General features: G+C 48.5%; 2 protein-coding genes across 2 annotated transcripts in view; both read left to right on the forward strand.

The window, feature by feature from the left end:
• The window catches only part of LOC142575827 (uncharacterized), a 43947-nt gene extending 38368 nt beyond the window's left edge, over positions 1-5579 (forward strand). Inside the window, exons 6-7 of the mRNA XM_075685524.1 lie at positions 1295-1348; positions 5348-5579. Of these exons, the coding sequence (XP_075541639.1) occupies positions 1295-1348; positions 5348-5518 (225 nt within the window). The 3' untranslated portion in view covers positions 5519-5579. The remainder of the gene's footprint in view (positions 1-1294; positions 1349-5347) is intronic.
• Positions 5580-10722: 5143 nt separating this feature from the next.
• LOC142575828 (testis-specific serine/threonine-protein kinase 1-like) lies at positions 10723-16578 on the forward strand. The gene is made up of 4 exons (XM_075685525.1): positions 10723-11038; positions 13901-14120; positions 14880-15054; positions 15935-16578. Exons 1-4 carry the CDS (start codon positions 10923-10925, stop codon positions 16288-16290), a joined length of 867 nt encoding a protein of 288 aa, XP_075541640.1. The 5' UTR covers positions 10723-10922; the 3' UTR covers positions 16291-16578.
• The last annotated feature ends 2233 nt before the right edge of the window (positions 16579-18811 follow it).

Genomic DNA, 18811 nt, shown 5'->3' on the forward strand with positions numbered 1-18811 from the left:
TTCCAGTTTACCAGCACGCGCAACAAATGGCAATGCTGGTCATTGTAATCGCCATATTGAAGCGTGCACTCCGTACAAGTCATATCACCCTTTGGATCTGGGAAAATGCGATTACCGGCGGAAATGTGGAAGGACGAAATTCGGCTATCAGAGCGCGCGATACCGAAACCGGAAGGCTTCAGCGCGCGCGTAACGGCATCTCTCGAGGCGACTTTCTGCTGACGTCACCCAGCGAAAGGCAGCTAATACGTTGCAAGTCGCCGCTGGGTGACCTAAGCAGAACGGCGCTTACGTCCTCAGAATGAAACTCAAAGGCAACTCTAACGGCGAATTTCACTACGCCACCGCTGGTATCGCCTTCGCTAAACTTCGGCGCCGTGGGAACTTCGGCTAGGGAAAACATTGGGTGTGACATACGTATCCTTATGAGGTAGATCACTGCCTGGTACCACTTTATTTTCGCACCTGCTAACAACTAAGAGGCCGTAAGGACATTGCATTCCTACAAACAACCTTATTATGAGCATTGACTTGCACACATAGCAGAATACCACAATAGGCAGACTCGGAAAGTATGTATACACAGTACTAAGGCACGTGTGTTGTGTCACTGCGTTACCCCGCTCTGGAGCAGCCAAAAAATGGAGAGATGGATTAATTTCTTTTTTTTTTTATATGCGGTACCATAAAGCTCCCCTTCCCACTTTGTTCATTTCGTCGTGCTCAGTGCTGCACCTTGGCGAGTTGTGCGCGTGGATGCGTGTTTGTTCTTTCTTGCATCTAGTGGTTTGATCTCTTGTTTTGGAATAAATTTGCAGTAGTATGCCCAAACTTTACCTAGGCTAAGCTCCCCACCTGTCATTAAAGTTTCTCTTACCAGCGCACATGTATTTTCGCTACTGGTTGATACTACGGTTTCCTTGTGATACATTCTTGGGATACGCAATATTTGTGCATGGTAGGTGGGCTATGCGGTGTGAATAACGTGAGGTGGCAATGCATTTTCAGCAGACTATTGCCCTAGGTTAGTGGCCTGGCATAAAGTAGCACCAACGTCTTGAGCAGTTTGGCTCACAGGACCCAAATGGAAAATATCATACCCGTTTCTTCAACACTGTATTTCAAGCATATACAACGCACTGAGGTTTGCTGAATACGTTTGAATTTCCTCGCTAACACTTTCTTTTTTTAATTTCAACAATTCCTTTTCGGTGGTCCTGTTCGTACGGTCGAAACCCCCACTCTAAAGTGAACAGCAGTGTCGACACACAGTTCATATTGTTCATATTTGCAGGACGTTGTGTTTTACCAAATGGCCGCGTACTACTTGTTTCTGGCTACAGTAAAGGTAAGCCAGAATTTTATTGACAAGCTAACGTTCAGAAACGGAAGCTCGCTACCATTTAAGCGTGACTAACAGTCGAAAACATAACGTTGTAAGTCCCTGTCTTTTTCTTTTATGTTTGATTTCGGGGTAGAAATTTTATAATGTCTGTTAAGTTTGCGAGCTTGACGTACTAAGTTTTCTAAGCGTAACGATCCGTCTAGTTTATTTTCTGTAATAGTCTCTTGCATAACAGGCTGCTTTATAATCACCTCAGTAGATTCTTAGTCATCTTCCTACGTCACTACTTTTAATTTCATAACAAACAGACAAACAAAGCGTCGATTAAGACGTGCTTGAATAACGGTTAAGTTATTCAGCCGGTAACTGATTCATGCCCAGTGAACTACGTTAATTTCCCGATCGGTCAGTGGCGTTGCCCAACAATGTTCTCCAAAAAGATACTGTAGTGACCTATTTCATTCGCAATGTAAAACTGAGAAAGTCAGAGTAACAGGTTTTCAAATCCAAGTACGCCATGAAATATTATTGCGCAGCAACTATACGGACACTCGAGGCTCATATCTCCCATCGGTGTCGCCGTCGCCATCGCACCGAGGTTCAGTATAATGTCCAAGGGCGATAAAGTCGTCACCGCGCGCCGTATGTTGAATGCGCGAATGAAAGCGTGCGAGGGTCGGCTCAATCTCACGCACGCAAGGGAGGAAAGCAGGGCGGAAGCTCGCCGTCTTCCGTCGCGCGCAAGGCCCAGGCGGCCGTGCGCGCCCGCCTGAGCCACTGTATGTTGAAAGTCATCTGCGACGGGGACAGAGTCCGCCGTGCGCTGTTCTTGCGGCTTAGTTCGCGTTGAAGCGAGAGGCAACGCGAAGGTTGATTCACTCGCTGCTGCTGCCGTGCTTGCTCACGCCAGCGTTTTGACAGCGAGTGTCCGCGGTCATCGAGTGGCGCACATACTTATTTTTGCCTGCGCGCGCATGGCACTATGGCCGTTAACTTAGTTTGTCAGGGTATGTTTAGAAGTCTAACGGCCGATAAAACTACTGTCCTTATTTCGTATAGCTGTCAAATAATTTCCTATCACAACCAATGCTTCGCCTTTCTGGCAAAACTGAGACTGTTTTAATTATGAACTTCAGGACGCCAAGGACAATGGCGCACCTGACGCTAGTGGCAAGCTCACAACAAATAGGCTCCTACAACGGATCGATTGCTCTTACCTAACGCAAGCTGGCCCAAAGAGTTCTGACTCGTTTTCAGTGTTACACCGAGGGCGCCAGGAGAGCACGTAACAACGCCTAAATATTAGGTCGTACGGCAAGAGCCACGACACGAAACGAACATCGCGAGTTCCGCTCGAAGCGCGAAGCTCTGACAGCCATACCAAGGTTTAGCCCGGAGCTTGAACTCCTCGGATCGTGTTTTAACTAAACGTGGGTGCACCAAAATTTCTGGCACTCTTAAAAGCCTTAACATGCCGTCCATAGTAATGGCGTTGCACAGGTGCCACTACGTAGCACGTGAAGAGCGGTAACCAATGAAAATACATCAGTTTCACATAGTGATCACTGTGGCTTTGCTCTTTTCTTTTAATAGTCTGAGACGCCTTCAGATAACAGGAACTGGCTATGAATGAAATGTTTCATTAATTTTGTTTGCGCGCTAAATAATAACAAATACCTGAGGAATAATTTACTGGGCAACATCGAAAGTGGTTTTCCCAAGTTTGGCGGTTAAATAGTATAGCATATACCTCGCATATGCGGCATACCTGTCCCACTAATTACCAACTCATGTCATTAACATCCGTTCTTAGATATATAATATACTCGCACCTCATTGAATTTCCTGAGTCCAATTCCTTCTTCAGTATTTATCAGCATGGATTCCGTAAAGCAGTTCCGTGCGAAACGCCATTGCTATGTTTTACCGACGACTTGCTTATTAACGCGGATCATGACTTTGATACTGATGGGATATATTTAGATTTTGCTAAAGCATTTGACTCCGTCTCACACAGTCAACTTATCTTCAAGCTTAATCAACTTAACATAGACCCCAATGTACTTGCATGGATTAAGGAATTTCTCTCTCACCGTAGTCAGTATGTGACGGCTAATGACTTTTGTTCACCTAATTCTGCCGTAACATCTGGTGTCCCGCAAGAGTCTGTTTTGAGCCCTCTGCTTTTCTTGATTTATATTAATAACCTTCCTACTTGCCTTTCTTCCTCAACTGTCCGACTGGTTGCAGATGACTGTGCAGTTTACCAGAAAATTACTAACCATGCCGATTATCTCAACCTGCAGCACGATATAGATGGGGTATTTAAATGGTGCAGTAAATGACACATGACACCTAATACAACTAAATGTAAAAGCATGCAAGTTTCTCGCCAAAGCACTAATCATTGTCCGCGTACTTACTGCCTCAATAATGTTCCATTACCATCTGTTGACAGTTATAAATACCTTGGTGTTCACATTTCTTCTAATCTTTCTTGGAATGCGCATGTCGAATATGTAACTAACAACGCGAATCTTTTTTTTTTTAACAACGCGTTGAAACTTTTTTGATGCCCCATTGTCTCTGAAGTTATCACTTTACGAAACCTTGGTACGGTCGAAATTAGAATACGCATGCGCCATATGGGATCCTACTCAGACTACACTAATTCAAACTCTTGAAGCCATTCAGAACCGCGCAGCACGCTTCATGTTATCTAATTATTCAAGTCATTCCAGTGTCACATCTATGAAGAAAACCCTAAACTTGCCTGACCTTTCGTTGCGTCGAAAGTCATCTCGCCTTAACCTTTTTCATAAAATCTATTATTCTAGCAACTATTTGAGGGACGTTCTGTTTCATCCATCTCATTATATATTTTCAAGGACTGATCATCGCTTCAAGGTGTGTCTACCATCTTGTCGCACAAAATTGTGTAGTGACTCTTTCGTTCCTAGAACAAGCGTCGCATGGAACCGCCTTCCCTCCACAATCGCCAGCATAACTAACGACCACGAGTTGGAGATCGCTTTACAAGATGCCTCGTAATTCTTCCCCCCACTCCTTTCTGTAGTGCATTTGGGCCCTAAAAGAATTTTAACAAATAAATAAATAAATGATAAAGATGTAACCATGTCACATGCATATACGCGGAACATCACGGCGACGCCGACAGCGGGAATGCTTCTTGGGTGTTCATACAAACGCTATCGTAACAAAAGCAAAAAGACCTCGTGGCGGCAAACCTCGCGGGCTGCCAGCCATGACTGCTTGACGTATGTAAGATTGAGGCTCTAATCGGCGTGCCACGAGATGTGGAAGTGCAACAACAACTCGGCGTTCAGTCCTGCACTAGAGTTCCATTCGCAGCAAACGAAAGGCTTTGTGAGCTCATAACTTGGTAAAAGTACGGCACAACGAAACTGGAAAAAAAAGCTAGTAGTTCAGCATCCGGAACTTTCTCGTTAAACGCACTCTCGGTGTGGCCATTTTAAGCAATCCTACCGAAGTGCTCCAGCGTTGCATACTGCCGCATAATCGCGTTCTTTCGACGTGTACGTAGTTTGGTCAGAAGGTATTTTACGCACTCTATTGAATGCCTGTCACGTGGCTCTCCGCTGAAATTTCCTCCTGCTTGGCCATTATTTCGGGTTCCTGCGAAACATCAGCCTTGCTTTTCGGCTACGAAGCACAGTTGTCATCTTAAACGATTGGATCCTTCCAAGAGGGAGCCCTGCCCACCTGAAAGTAGCCATATATACAACAACCTGCCTGTTATAAAACGCTAAAGTGTAAAAACATTTACTTAGCCTACAGGCGCCCCTCCTAAAGCTCTGCAGAGGTTGCTTTTTATTTGGTTTTGTTTATTAAACGTTCTTCTACCTCCGTGTCTCCCGGCCTCCGTGCTAAATTCTGGCTGATAATGAATCTGTCTGTACATTCTTTGTCCCGTTCCCTGCGTCTGTTTTCCTCTATGCGAATGATAAATTGACATTTCAGGCCATCATCTTGTACCACATCCACGGCTTCTACAAGGAGTTGAAGGAGAACCCGGCCGTCGCGAACGTTGTCTTATTCTTCAATCCGCTGGGCGCGCTGGGACAGCCCGTCATTTTCGTCAACATGAAGGCACCGGCGGCGGCGGCGACGACGACGACGACAACGCAGTAGAAAGCGCAATTCGTATAGCAATTTGTGACAGATTTTTTGATACATAAACAATATATCTTAGTATGTGTGACTAAGAGTTGATTGTTTCCCAAATTTGTCGTTTTTTGTGCCATGTTGCATCGGGCACGGCAAGTAGGCCACTACGCTAAAGTAAATGCCAGGCGCTACTATATATCAGGTTTAGCACATACCGTACAGTCTTACCAGCGCTGACGTGTATCGGTATCCTGTGACAATAAACACGAGAGTATATGCTTAATCTAGTTCCACACAGTTTCTACTGGGTGGAAGACCTTTTCAATTGTGTTCTATTGACTTATTGGAACACTCGTTCTCGAACAATGGTCGCGAACGAACGTTGACGAGCGTCGCTTCTTCTACCAGTCGAGCTTCGGGCAACTGTTAGATCTATATCACTCTTACTATCGTTTTACACAACTTTCACTAGGTGGAGTATCTTTATCTCTTTCTATACATATAGGTTCCGCCAACTAAGCGGAACATTTTTTTCAAATGTGCAGCTTATACAAAGTGAAACTTAAACGAAATTAACGGTGCAACAACGAAGCTGGTGACATCTCGGAACACTGTGGCCAACCATGCCGCGCAGTAGAAACGTTATTGTAGTAATCTCCACAGTATAGCGGATACTTTTGCATATGTTAAAGCGATAGCCTTCTTTGGCTATCCCCTCCACCCAGTTTGCAATCTGCAGGTTTATGGCCGTTTATGGCGAGCATAGGATACTCGAAGCCATTACTTCCCATTAGAAACAAATAAATAAACATGTCATGGTCGGGGCTTTGAACCGTGGCTCCCTATAGCATGGAAGCTTGCTCGCGAGGCTCTATCCATTTAACCACAGATGCTTTATTTTTCAGAGGTGCCTTCACGTAAAGATATTCCTATCTGTTGCTATTATAATGCTGCGCAAGCCATCCACGATTGGTCAAACATTTTTCGGACCACCCCCACTTCACCTGATGGTCATGCGACGTCACGAAAATATCGAAAAGACCATATCTGAAATGACGTCTACACATTGATTATGCATGAATAGGCTCGAGAAAGGGGAAAAAATCATTTCCTATTCTACACCTTGCTCGCGAAGTGCCCGCCGCTTTGGCTCAAATTTTTTTTAGGGCTGCGTACACTTCCCCTTTCTGTCACGCGACGTCACAAAACAACGAAAACTCGACAAGTCAAAGAGACGCGTGTGCCACTAAAGATGCATTAATATGCCGAACAAAAGTTACTTTTTCTTTTTCATGACAGCGGTGGGCGGAGACTGCCTCATTACGAAACGAATAAAATATGACTACCAACCAGTCGCTCTGGCATTGACTACTCACAGTTGTGGGGAAAATGTATTTCTCTGCATATATTGCAATTATTTGGGTGGTGGTATAACGCTGGCGAGCCGTTTTCGCACGCATACGACATCGCTCTGTCAACTCTTCTGCGCATAGGATTCGTTTTAGCGTCATTTTAAACCTTCCAGGCGTCACGCCACCGCGATTTTCGACCAGCCACTGTAAACTATGGAAAGGGTAGCAGACTAATCGCAGCTACCGGCGCCACCCTCCTCATCCGTTTATTTACTTTCACTGCGCTCACTTGGACCCATTGCAACCCTCTCCCCTTGTGCGTGCTCTTCACCTGTCGTCAGCCAATTATATAAGAAAAACCTTTAAAGGTATAGGCAGCAGCATCTGCTTCAAAAGCAAACAAGAGTGGTCTCCCATGAACGAGGATAGCGTTTGATGGGCTGTTGACAACAACTAAAAAACAAAAGTTACTGACTATTAGGACCCTCGCTAATGCAAAATATGAGCGCTTCTGCTTAGGTGTTTTGAATTCGCCATATAACGAGGCAAAGAATTTCAATCTGAACGGCGGGATGGTCTCGGCGGCGGCGCTGAGCCTCTGCTCGGGCAGCTCATTTAGCAGCAGCGGCAGACGAAGTACTTCCACTGGTTGCGTCGCTCATTGTGCAGAATGAATGCGCGAACACGGAACCGCGGTGCTCCCGCATCCTCTAGCGGCGGCGGCGGCGAAGTAGCGCATGCGCAGGCGCTCCGAAGCCCCGGCCAGCGCTTTTGTTTCCGCGCTCGCCGCAAGCCTGGTCGCCACCGGCAGTCCGCCTTTCTCCTCACACTTTGGCCACATTCTCCTCCGCTTTTCTCCTCATGCTTCCGCTGCACCCTCGTCCTCGTGGTCTTTCATCCCTGCTGCGCTCGTTCGCTCCGTTACGAGGGACGCCGACACCGACGCTCAACGCAAGAATGGGCGCCTAAGAGCTGTGCTTTAAAAACATTTCACGAAAGGGTCTATATAACGCATTCGCATTCCCACAGGTAAGCTGTCGTGTCTCTGCCGAAGTTTCGTACACAGTACCGTTGTAAATACCATAGGGTTTCCTACAGATATACTAGAGGGAACTCTGGCGCTACAGTCGTTGTCCTACCAATGAAATGAGGGAAGTACATGCATGGATTTGTCTTACCTTTGTGCTTTTGGATTCAGACGTTCTTGTGGTTTTGTAATTACGCTACATAAATCTCACTGTTGTACATTTCAGAGCAATCTATACTTTTCGAAGTGCAGGAGACGCCGCGAACACGCACAATCTCTACTAATTGCAACGATTGAGCTTGTTGAGGTGGCCAAATCGAAACGCGCCAAGCGTCTCAAGGCGTTTGATGCCCGCGATAAATTCATGATGGCGTTTCAGATCTCTTGTCGACACATGCGTTCGTGGCTTGGACTTCCACTTCAGCCACCGAGGTGAGCGGAAGCGGAATGTCGGGCTCTTCACGAGCGGCTTCAGCGACCCGTTTGGGCTGCGGTATCAGGTAGACGGAAAAATCAGGCCAGGACTACCGATTTCACCAACGCTGCCATATGGCATCGCGGCGATGCACTCTCCCGTCACGCAATGCGTCACCCGCTACTTCGGCAGCTGCTGGTGTCCGCTTTCGACCGCTTTGCTCCGTCGAGGCGCGCTTGTGCCCGGCCTCCCGGCTCAATTGGTGCGATTGTATTGAAGAGGCCGGATGCGGCGAGAAAAATCTGACAATATTCTACTAAAGCCTAAGCATTATTTTCCACCGGAAAGATCATGGGTAGACGCGCATAAGCTAGGAAAAGCAACTAAGCAAAGCTAAGCAAAAGCGTATTTACAACCGAGCCATACAATGCTTACGCATTAGTAGACAATTCTCAGAATTTCTGTAGCGTTTTTGTTCATCATATTGCCACTCGGTTCGTAGCCTACCTCCTGCAGTGGGTTTGTGTTATTCTGCAAAACATGACCACCATCATCATCATCATCATCATCACCACCACCACCAATATCCGCGCACTGAGGACTCTCACCCCAAGGTCTCCACTGGGTTGCTCTCAAGTTTCCGTGTTTTCTATATTTACTTGCGAAGCGATCGTTTGACAATAGCTCGCAGACTCTTTTGATCCACAAGCATGGATCGTGTTCATGATAGATCGTAGTCATGATGATCGTGATCATAATGATGATGATGATTATTATCTGAAGTGCGGCTACGCATACCCTCAAAAGTCGATTGGGCAAGAATAGGGTGGCGTATAAGCAATATGTGCAATACTGGGATAAGTCCTCAGCGAACGAAATAAATGGAGAAAAATAAAAGAGCTGTTTAAGAGATGTGTCACTAAAAATCTTTCTCGTGAGCCATACGGCACACGCATCTAAACTTTAATGCATTTCTAATGCGACTCCACCTACACTTCCCTCACAAGCATGGCCCCACGCTCGACGCAGTATGCTTCGACACTCGAACAGATTATCCGATCCTTTGTCTACACAAACAGCAAGGGCTGTTGTATCAGCACGAGCAATTGCACGGAGTGGATCGAGTCGTCGTCGTCGTCTTTTATTTCTTGTCGTTTGTGAGGTTGACGCTTACTTGCACAATCCCTGCGAAGTGATTTTAGAGCGTAGCCCCGTTCCTGTGTTGAGCGTCGACGTCTTTCGGCGTAACCGCGAGAACGCGCGCGTTCGTCGTCGTCTTCTTCCACAGCTGGCTCCCTGACGGCACTGGCCCACTGCCAGTGAGCACGGTAATTTCGTTCTCAAATTCTTTGACTCAATATATCGCGAAATTAAAACACCACACTTCGCTCCGTTGTAAATGGGGCGAAGTGTGGTGCCACTGCCTCGCTAATCGGAACATCGCGGGAGGAAGCGCATGGGTGACGCGTGGGCGCGATTCACAACAGCCGCCGCAGACAACCTCCGCTCATGCAGCGCTTTGAGTCCATACAGACGATTCGCGCTACTCCGGCGTCATCTCGTAGCCATAGTCGCCGCAAAGCTTCTCGTGCGCGGCGCTACGCGTTTCTTCTCGCGCTTTGGCCATACCTTCCTCCTCGGCTTTCCTCCTCGCGCTTTATTCGCTTTCACCGCTTTTTTTTTTCATCCGCCGCTGCACTCTGCGTTTGCTCTCATCTGTCGCTCTGCTTGTTACCTCGGTTACGATGTAGGACGCCGACGCCTACGCTCGCCGCAGGAACGGACGTCTAAGAGCTGCGCTCTATTATTAGTTAACAGATCAGATAACGCTGATCACACTTTCTGAAATGCTACACTACAGGGTTATGCACAACAATGCACAACAGTGGTCGGATGACGCTGGGGTACCACAGGTGGTTACTAAGGACTTACGGCATCTTTCAGCAGCTGAGAAAGGATTACTGTAAGAAGTCATGCAACAAGTTGAATGTATAATGATTACAGCAAGGTGCTACGCTATGCGGAATAATTATTCGTCAATTTGTGGCACAGTCCAGCCTGCAGAACGCATGTTCCACGAAAGCGTGTGATTGAACACGGGAAGTTCAGAGATGGACCACCTTCAGCAAAAAATTTTTACACGTAACAGGCGGGAAGAAAACACAGAAAAAAAAGTTACGACCACCGTAGTGCTCGACGCAAAGGTCAATGGTGGTCAATCCGAAAGCCACTTCGTTAATTGGGGTGTTTGGAACCGAGCGTCCCAATTGTACGGTCCAACCTACTAAAGGCGCACCCGCGGCGCACTTTTTGGACGAGCGGCCACGGATTGTGGGCTGAAGACTTCCAAAGGCAAGCGCGACCCGAAGAAATGAACCATGGAGCCGTAGCCTGCGCTGCTGGTGGCCGAACCGGACGCGTGGCCAGCGAGCATCGTGACAATAGAAGAAGAAGCCTTGGTGGCGCGATGCGGCGCATGCCCGCATGTTGCCCGTGGCTCGGGCTGAAACAATGGAACCGCCTGCAGCTGCCACCAGGTTTTTCGAACACAACGTGGTGGGCTTTCGGATGGTCGGTGTCTGCGTGGCCTGCTGCCTCCCCCATCTGCGGCCGCCGCAAAAGTCCTGAAGAACCATGAGCAGCGGAGCCAGGGAGCTGCCCGCGCGCAGCGTCTCCTCGGCACAGTGCCTCATTCGTGAGGGCTACACCGTCGGAAGGACCATTGGCGAGGGCTCCTACTGCCGGGTCAAGTAAGCCTCTCTCACGCGCCGGTGCCGCCGGGCTCGGGGAGGTGCCGCGCCCGGTGCGGGCCAGCCGGCACCGCCCGGCCGCTGCCTGGCGGACCTTCCCAAATAGAAAGCGTTCCTTTCGTGACAGTTCCATTAAATATTACGAGCCAATTTTTCAGATAATTTTGCTTTTTTGTCCCGAATTAGCCGTTAAGACCGCGAGGCTTCGTCTTTGACTCTGGTAGTCTTGGGCGCCGCGTCCGCCGATATCGTAGACCGCAGAATCGGCCCTGTTTCTTGCGATCTCTTTTGAGAGAAAGCGCTTAAGCCTGCAGTTTTCCGACTTCGTTTTTGCCCTGGTCACCGTCATATTACCGGTCGCTTTGCCCTGACGATTGTTCCAGCCGCAGGAGCAGTATAGCTCGCGTGCCCTGGGTACTTAGGCAGAGACGTTAGTTCAGCAGGGCTCAAATTGCAAGCTGGAAACCGAGTGAATTACGGCTAGGTGTGTACGACGCTTTGGAGCACCCCGTATATAGAGACACAGATTTAAAAAAAAAGGAAAAAGAAAATCGCCGACGATTACTGTACTCCCTAATCCGAAATTTGAGCGCACCTCTATATGTTTTTATTTCACGATATATTGATTGGCGCGGACAATCTGTCTCTTGCTGCACCTTTCAAACGGAGCGACCTGTGGCGCGCCTGCCTCGCTAATGTGGAGAACGCAAGAGGCAGCGCGTGGATGACGCGTGGGCGAGATTCACAGCAGCCGCTGCAGAAGACCTCCCAGACGACGCGCGCTACTCTGGGGCCATCTCGTAGCCGTCGTCGCCACACTACGCTTTTCTTCACACGCTTCCGCCATACCCTCCTCCTCCGCTTTCCTTCTCGCGTCTCTCACCCGCTGCGCTCCGCGTTCGCTCTTTCATCCTTCACTGCGCTCGTCCGCTCGGTGACACCGACGCCGGCGCTCGCCGATGGAACGGGCACCTAAGAGCTGCGCTAAAGAAAAATGAAGAAACATTGACGATCAGAAAATGTTTCATGTGCTTCTAGATGCCGTTCCATGCACGAAGCAGCGTAAATTGTTATGGCAGAAAATTGTACAAGTAACTGGTGTGGCTGAAATGACGCGCTGCGTTATTACATGCATGGCCAGTGAGGTTCTCCCAACAGCCGTAGTTGCAGTTGTGGTGACCTCGACGCGTTTAGAGATGTAAACTTTGGTGTTGTCGGCTAACAGTTTTGGCACTATGCCAATTCATGCTCGGGCGCACTGTGTAGCTTCGAGCACAACATAGTCATCAGACCTTTTCGTCATTCGCGTAATCTCGAATGCCCACAGCATCGTACTTTTTAGTTGTTTGAAAGGCCTAGCTTAGGTTTTGTTCGGCAAAGTTCAATGCGATCGATAAACATCGTTCTGCGCGAACATTGCGGCGGAACACTGGAACATTTAAATGATATACCACATTCTATTTATTTTTTATTCTTTGTGAAATTGAGTCGGCCGGTCACTAAGGTCCCTCGTTGATAGGTTGTGGTGCTCTGTTTTCGACTTCCTCGTTAAACGCTCATTAGCGAAATTTCCACCGACTACGCTAGCAGCCTGCCGACACGTGCAGGCAATTACCGGCAGCCTGAAAAAATTGTTCCCGACGCCGTATTCGGAACGTCTGCGACTTCGCGCTCGCAGTTCATTCGTGATTTTTAATACACTCTCACTGGTGGTTGGTGTATGCAAACTAATTCTCGTTTGCAGAGCAATTGACATGCCCATGCTTTGCTATGCCTTCCAGTTTCTCTACCCCTTGAAATCAAATTGTAAGTTTTAAAGAAGATTGGCTCTACAAGAAAGAGGGCGCCTTAGCTTTTTTTTTTTTTAAATGGCGCATGTAAATTTCATACAACATGTTTAACCGCAGCGTTAGTTTCGCCAACGGCGTTAGCCTTTAGAGTGACGAGGACTGTATGTACCATCATTCATGGAAAAAAACACAGTCCGAACATCCACGTAATAAAGATATATGTGAATGCATGTTAGTTCTACAAGTGTACAATCTGGTGCATATCAATCGTGAAGGAGTAGGAATCTGACAGCGTAAGCATGCCATGACGCTGGTTTCAGGCATTGGAGCAAAGCCTCTGTCCACCTAAGGCCTTCAGTATAGTATAAGCTCGTGCGCATCCAAACATCGAATTAAATGTCCTCGCCGTGCGGTGATGGCACAGCTGCACTCGTGACTAAGTGTTCAGTAACTTATACAGCTGGGATGAAAGATATCAAGAAACGTAATGGCGCACGTAAATTTCGTACAACAGGTTTAACCGCAGCGTTAGTTTCGCCAACGGCGTTAGCCTTTAGAGTGACGAGGACTGTATGTACCATCATTCATGGAAAAGAGCACAGCCCAAACATCCAACGTAATAAAAATATATGTGAATGCATGTTAGTTCGGCAAGTGTACAATCTTATGAAAGGCAATCGTGAACGAGTAGGAATCTGACAGCGCAAGTATGCCATGACGCTGGTTTCAGGCATTGGAGCAAAGCCTCTGTCCACCTAAGGCCTTCAGTGTAGTATAAACTCGCAGGCATCCAAACATCGAATGAAATGTCCTTGCCGTGCGGAGATGGCACAGCTGCATTCGTGACTAAGTGTTCAGTCACGTATACAGCTGTGATGAAAGATATCAAGAAACCTACTCCCCCCCTCTCCCCAACCCCCTCTCCTATCCATACCTCGCTACAGAAATAGCACCCGAAGAACGTTGCCGTGAAAGCGCATAACGAAGTCAATATGTTTCTAAAAGACGGAACGCAGCACCATTTTACGGCTCTGCCAGATTCAAACGTGGCGGCGGCGTCGATTGTACGCAGAGAGATATCGAAGGGCCAGGAGCGGTACGCGGTCAAAATCATCGCAAAGAACCAGACATCGTCGGACTTCGTGAACCGGTTCCTCCCACGCGAGTTGGACATCTTGCCGCGCATCGAGCACCCAAACATCGTCAAGGTCTACCGCATCCTGCAGGCGCGAGAGAAGGTCTTCATCATCATGGAGCTGGCCGAGCATGGCGACCTGCTGGACCACATCCGGGTGAGCAGCAGCAGTGGTGATTACTCCCTTCGTCGTGGCCAGCGACTAGTTTAGCGTAGATCATACACTGCCGTCTGGCCCTCGCCAAAGAACTATACTTAAGTGCCTGCTATACGGCGTCAGCCCAAGAAGCACGACCATGTCCCGAAATATTTCCTCGACGGAGACGACATTAAAGGTTAGCCTTGGCAAGAGAAGGGAGCGTGAGTGCTATCAGTGGGTGCTATATAGTGTCAGCGGGAGCTCTCACTGCATAAAAAACCACAACGCATGTGTTGATCGAAGAGGCTGTAATCATTCTGCGACGTAACAGAATTAACAGTGTATAGCTAGCTTCCGCTATAGGAATACTGATTCTCGGGTCAGACGGGAGTGCCTTTGTAGAACCATATACTGCATTGCATTGAAAGCTTCTTCCTTTTTTAATATCCCCAAAGGCTAAGAGCCCACTCAAGCCCTATATATATAGGGTGCATTAGGGAAGCGTCAAAGCGCCGGTTTCTTGCTCGCAAATCTCATTGATGCCGAGAAATGTACATCAGCGTATTCCTGCAAGTAAAGATTGCTTCGCCTAAGTACACGTGATTCTAGTGGTCTTCCAAAACTCAGTGACAGCAACGCCAGCAACGCGAGCATGTGCCGCATGTGAGCATGCCGCATGCATGCTCTGTGGAAGACGCAACAGCAGACTCGGCTGGAAGTCTTCACCGCAGTGTGCGTAGTACTGAATAACGCTCACTCCGTTCGCATTCTACGCAGAACCACGGCCGCATCAGCGAGGACAGGGCGCGTCGATACTTCGGCCAGCTGGCCAGCGCGCTCAACTACCTGCACGGCAAGAACATTGCGCATCGGGATCTCAAGTGCGAGAACGTCCTCCTCAAGGACGAGAACACGGTCAAGCTGACCGACTTCGGATTCAGCCGCTTCTGCCGTGAGTGCAAGGCATAGCTTGCCGACTCCCTCGCCATGAACGGGTTCTTTCTATAACCATGGGGCGAAGATGTATATGATTGAATGCGTAACTTATTAATAGTATTTCACTTGTTACCGTCATGCCCACAGCGGGGTTCTAGCATGTCACTTGTAGGCTCACGGTGTCAGTTTGTTCTCAAGGTTTTTTTCAGCTTTCGAGCTTGTGAGACAATACTGCTTTCGCAAGCTGCCCGAGCTTGACAACAAGAAACGTAATCAAAGACGTAGCACCACTGTCCATGAATAACGTCGGGCAACGCGCCACCAAGAATCCGTCACAGGGGTTCTGTCAATCTGCTCATGAAGTTTGTCGTGCTGCAGCATAGAATAAGGTTGCCCTCCGTAGAAGTAAGATCTTGATGAGGGCTAGTTGGTTCATACTTAGAACTGAGGTGAAACAGCGCGAAAAAGACGGACACAAGGAAACAAATACCACAGACAAGCGCTGTAAATACCACAGACAGCGCTTGTCTGTGGTATTTGCTTCCTTATGTCCTCGTCTTTTTCGCGCTGTTTCACCTCAGTTCTAAGTCCTCCGTAGGCTCGTTAAGACAAACGTGGGGACGGCGGGTCGAGCATGGTATAAAGCATCCGCTTTCCAGTCAACGACCTTGTGCGCACGACAAAGCGCCCCCCATGTATATTGCTGAGCGAGTCGGGCTGCTCCCGCCTGCAACCCGTGCATGCGTGTCGACTCGTCACTACGCTCATCCCTAACCCGTTTTTCGCCTGGTTCTTGCGAAACAGCTCATATATATTTTCCTTTACAAGATACTTCGCGTCGACCACAGATTTGCTCACCTCCCACGCCTCCGCACGTTCGCCTCGCGCATGCGCAGATGACCCCAGCGGCAAGCGCGTGCTGAGCTCGACGTACTGCGGCAGCGCGGCGTACGCGTCGCCCGAGGTGCTGCAGGGCATACCGTACAACCCCAAGATGTACGACGTCTGGTCGCTGGGCTGCATCCTGTTCATCATGGTGACCGGCACGATGCCCTTCGACGACACCAACATCAAGACCCAGATCCGACTGCAGATGCACCGCGACGTGCGCTTCCCGCCCAACTACTCCATCAGCTCCTCCTGCAAGAGCCTCATCCGGCACATGCTCGAGCCGGACATTGTGAAGCGCGCCACGCTCAAGCAGGTGCTGCGACACCAGTGGCTCGAGGAAGGCGTCGCCGTGGCCTCGTGAAGCGCCCGGTCCGGGGCGCTGTGACCCCCGGCGAGCAAGCAGAGCACGCACCCCCCCGCCCCCGCTGAACTCGCCTTCCGTTCGCTCGCTCTTGTGCCTCGCGTTGCAGAGAGAGACAATCAGGCGACTCAAAAGTGTGCGTGCCACGCGCCATTAGGACGCTCGACCGCTGGCGCGGAAGGCGCCGGCGATGCTAAATTCCCGCCCGCCATCGCAGACGCCGACAAGTACCACCCAATAAAGCCCATACCACGTTAAAAAAACACACACAAGCGGGTTCTCTGGTTTCTCTGCTTAAATCTAGGAGGCGACATGCTAAGATTCCGAGCTATAGCTGTGCCGCCTTGCAAGCTAGTTTACGACTACGTATAGAAAACGTATCTGTAGAAAAATATCGCTATGGGATAGCAAATGTGAAGTAACGTAACGCGGCGGTAAGAAATGAAAAAAGAAGAAAATAACTCGCTACCCACGCGGCTTCTACATAGCTCACATTAATGAGTGACTGACACGGTTCAACAATTTGGCACGGTCGATCAGCACTGTCATGATTGATCGATTCGACCGTCGGAGGAGTGGCCTAGCTTGAATGGCTTCGCACAAGCAAACCGCTTTTCCACGGGTAAGACTGCGGTCTGCGAAATAGCTCTTGTGCAAGTGACAGCGTTGTCATAACAGAATGATTCAGTAGCATATGCCAATTTATGGCATATGTCAATTTTATCTGAATGTTCATTCAGCGAATTCCCAAAGCAACAAGATGGCTATCGGGACTGTTCTTTCCCAGGCACCAAAAGCTCGGTACATCAGCGTTTTGTATTCTGCCTCCATGAGAATGCGGTCGTAGCGGCCTGGGACTGAACCCGAGACCTTGTGCTAGGCGGTAGAGCGCCGTTCATATCTACGATCTTAAAGGGACAGACATTCGTTCCACACGCGGATCGAGATAGCTCCGCTGATGGAAAAATCGTCGCTCTTATTGACCGAAACGAGCGCCGTTTTCCTCATTGAACGACGGTCTATAACTTTAATTCTTCACAAATTGCGCAAAATGACTTTTGGCGCCCGCACGCCTGTAAAAGCATGACGAAAGATAGGATGCCCTATCACGTGACCTTCTCTTAGTATGTGCGACTCCTCGAACTCTCTTAAAATATCGAAATCGCTAAAAGCATAACAGAAGGTAGGATGCCCTATCACGTGACCTTCTCTTAGTATACGTGGCTCCTCTACCTTTCTTTTTAAATATTGTAATTCAATACGTTCTCTTTCTGTTATAAGGTCTTTCTGCAACTTGCAATGCGCAGCTAAATCTGCGCTTGTTGCGAGTAAAAAAGCGACGGCATGGCCTCCGAGATCCGGCGGCGCCTGCTGCAGCCCGTTCCCAGAGCCCATAGTGGTGCTGTGAGAACATGCACCCACGGTCAAAAAAAAAAAAAAAAGGAACCACATTGTCACTATAGCTAGCACTAGGATTTGCAGCAGCCAGAGAAACTTATTACAGCAACATCGTGTTTTGGGACGGAGGCTAAAAAAGTAAAAAAATGCGGATGGAACGTTAATGAAAGTTTGCATGCACCCCTGCGAAAGTCGCCCATCGTTTTGCTTACCCGATTTGCGAGGCGGGCTGTAGGCGTCGCTCTCACTTCTCAGTGTTGCTGGCGTCGGGCCTATATTTTTTTAATTGCTCGAGTTGAAAAGTGCGGCTTACTTGCAACATATGTTTACGCGCTTCTGGAAGTGCCCGCTGCGGGCGTAAACGCAGCCGAGGATGAGAGCTTGGTTGCCCCATAAAAAACTGGGTCCGTGAAAATCGGTTGTCAGTACCCTTATAAGCACGGCGCTTACGGGGCCTGGTTTTTTTTCCACGTGTGGTGCCGCGATGCCGAACTGGGCGCGTATTTACACTGCCGAAGCGGCACGTCGCCACTCGCTGATATTCAGTTGCAGATCCACGAAACGCTGGCCAATTGCGGTATCAACGAAGACTGCGCACAAAAAAGGCACGCTGCCTCTTCGTACTATATTTCCAGCTTGCTTTAGTCCAGGGAAAAAAAAAAAATCTGTGGCGATTTAGCGGGAAATGCGCGAGAAGTGCGTTATCATTACGTCGCATCTCTTTTTAGGCCTCGGATCTATAACGAACTACATACCGACACATTGCAAAGTGTTGTTCGGTAGCTCACCCGACACACGTCCTGCCACTGCAACGGAGCGTGGTCAGTAGAAGACCACCGTCATTCTCTCTCATATTATATATATATATATATATATATATATATATATATATATATATATATATATATATATATATATATATATAATGAGAAGCCTCCCACACACAAGGACAACACTGGGAGCATATGCGAGTTTATCGACTACAGTTGCCTTCACCCAAAAAGCAAGTACTCGTGACGCCTGCGGCAGAAAGGATGTCACACATCCGCCGCCAAGGTTTGTAAGTGGTGGCACTGGCTAACACTCCCAAGATTAGTTCCAGTAGCAAAACAAACACCCAAGA

Source organism: Dermacentor variabilis, chromosome 3 (assembly GCF_050947875.1).
Source record: "Dermacentor variabilis isolate Ectoservices chromosome 3, ASM5094787v1, whole genome shotgun sequence".
In the NCBI taxonomy this organism is placed as follows: Eukaryota; Metazoa; Arthropoda; class Arachnida; order Ixodida; family Ixodidae; genus Dermacentor; species Dermacentor variabilis.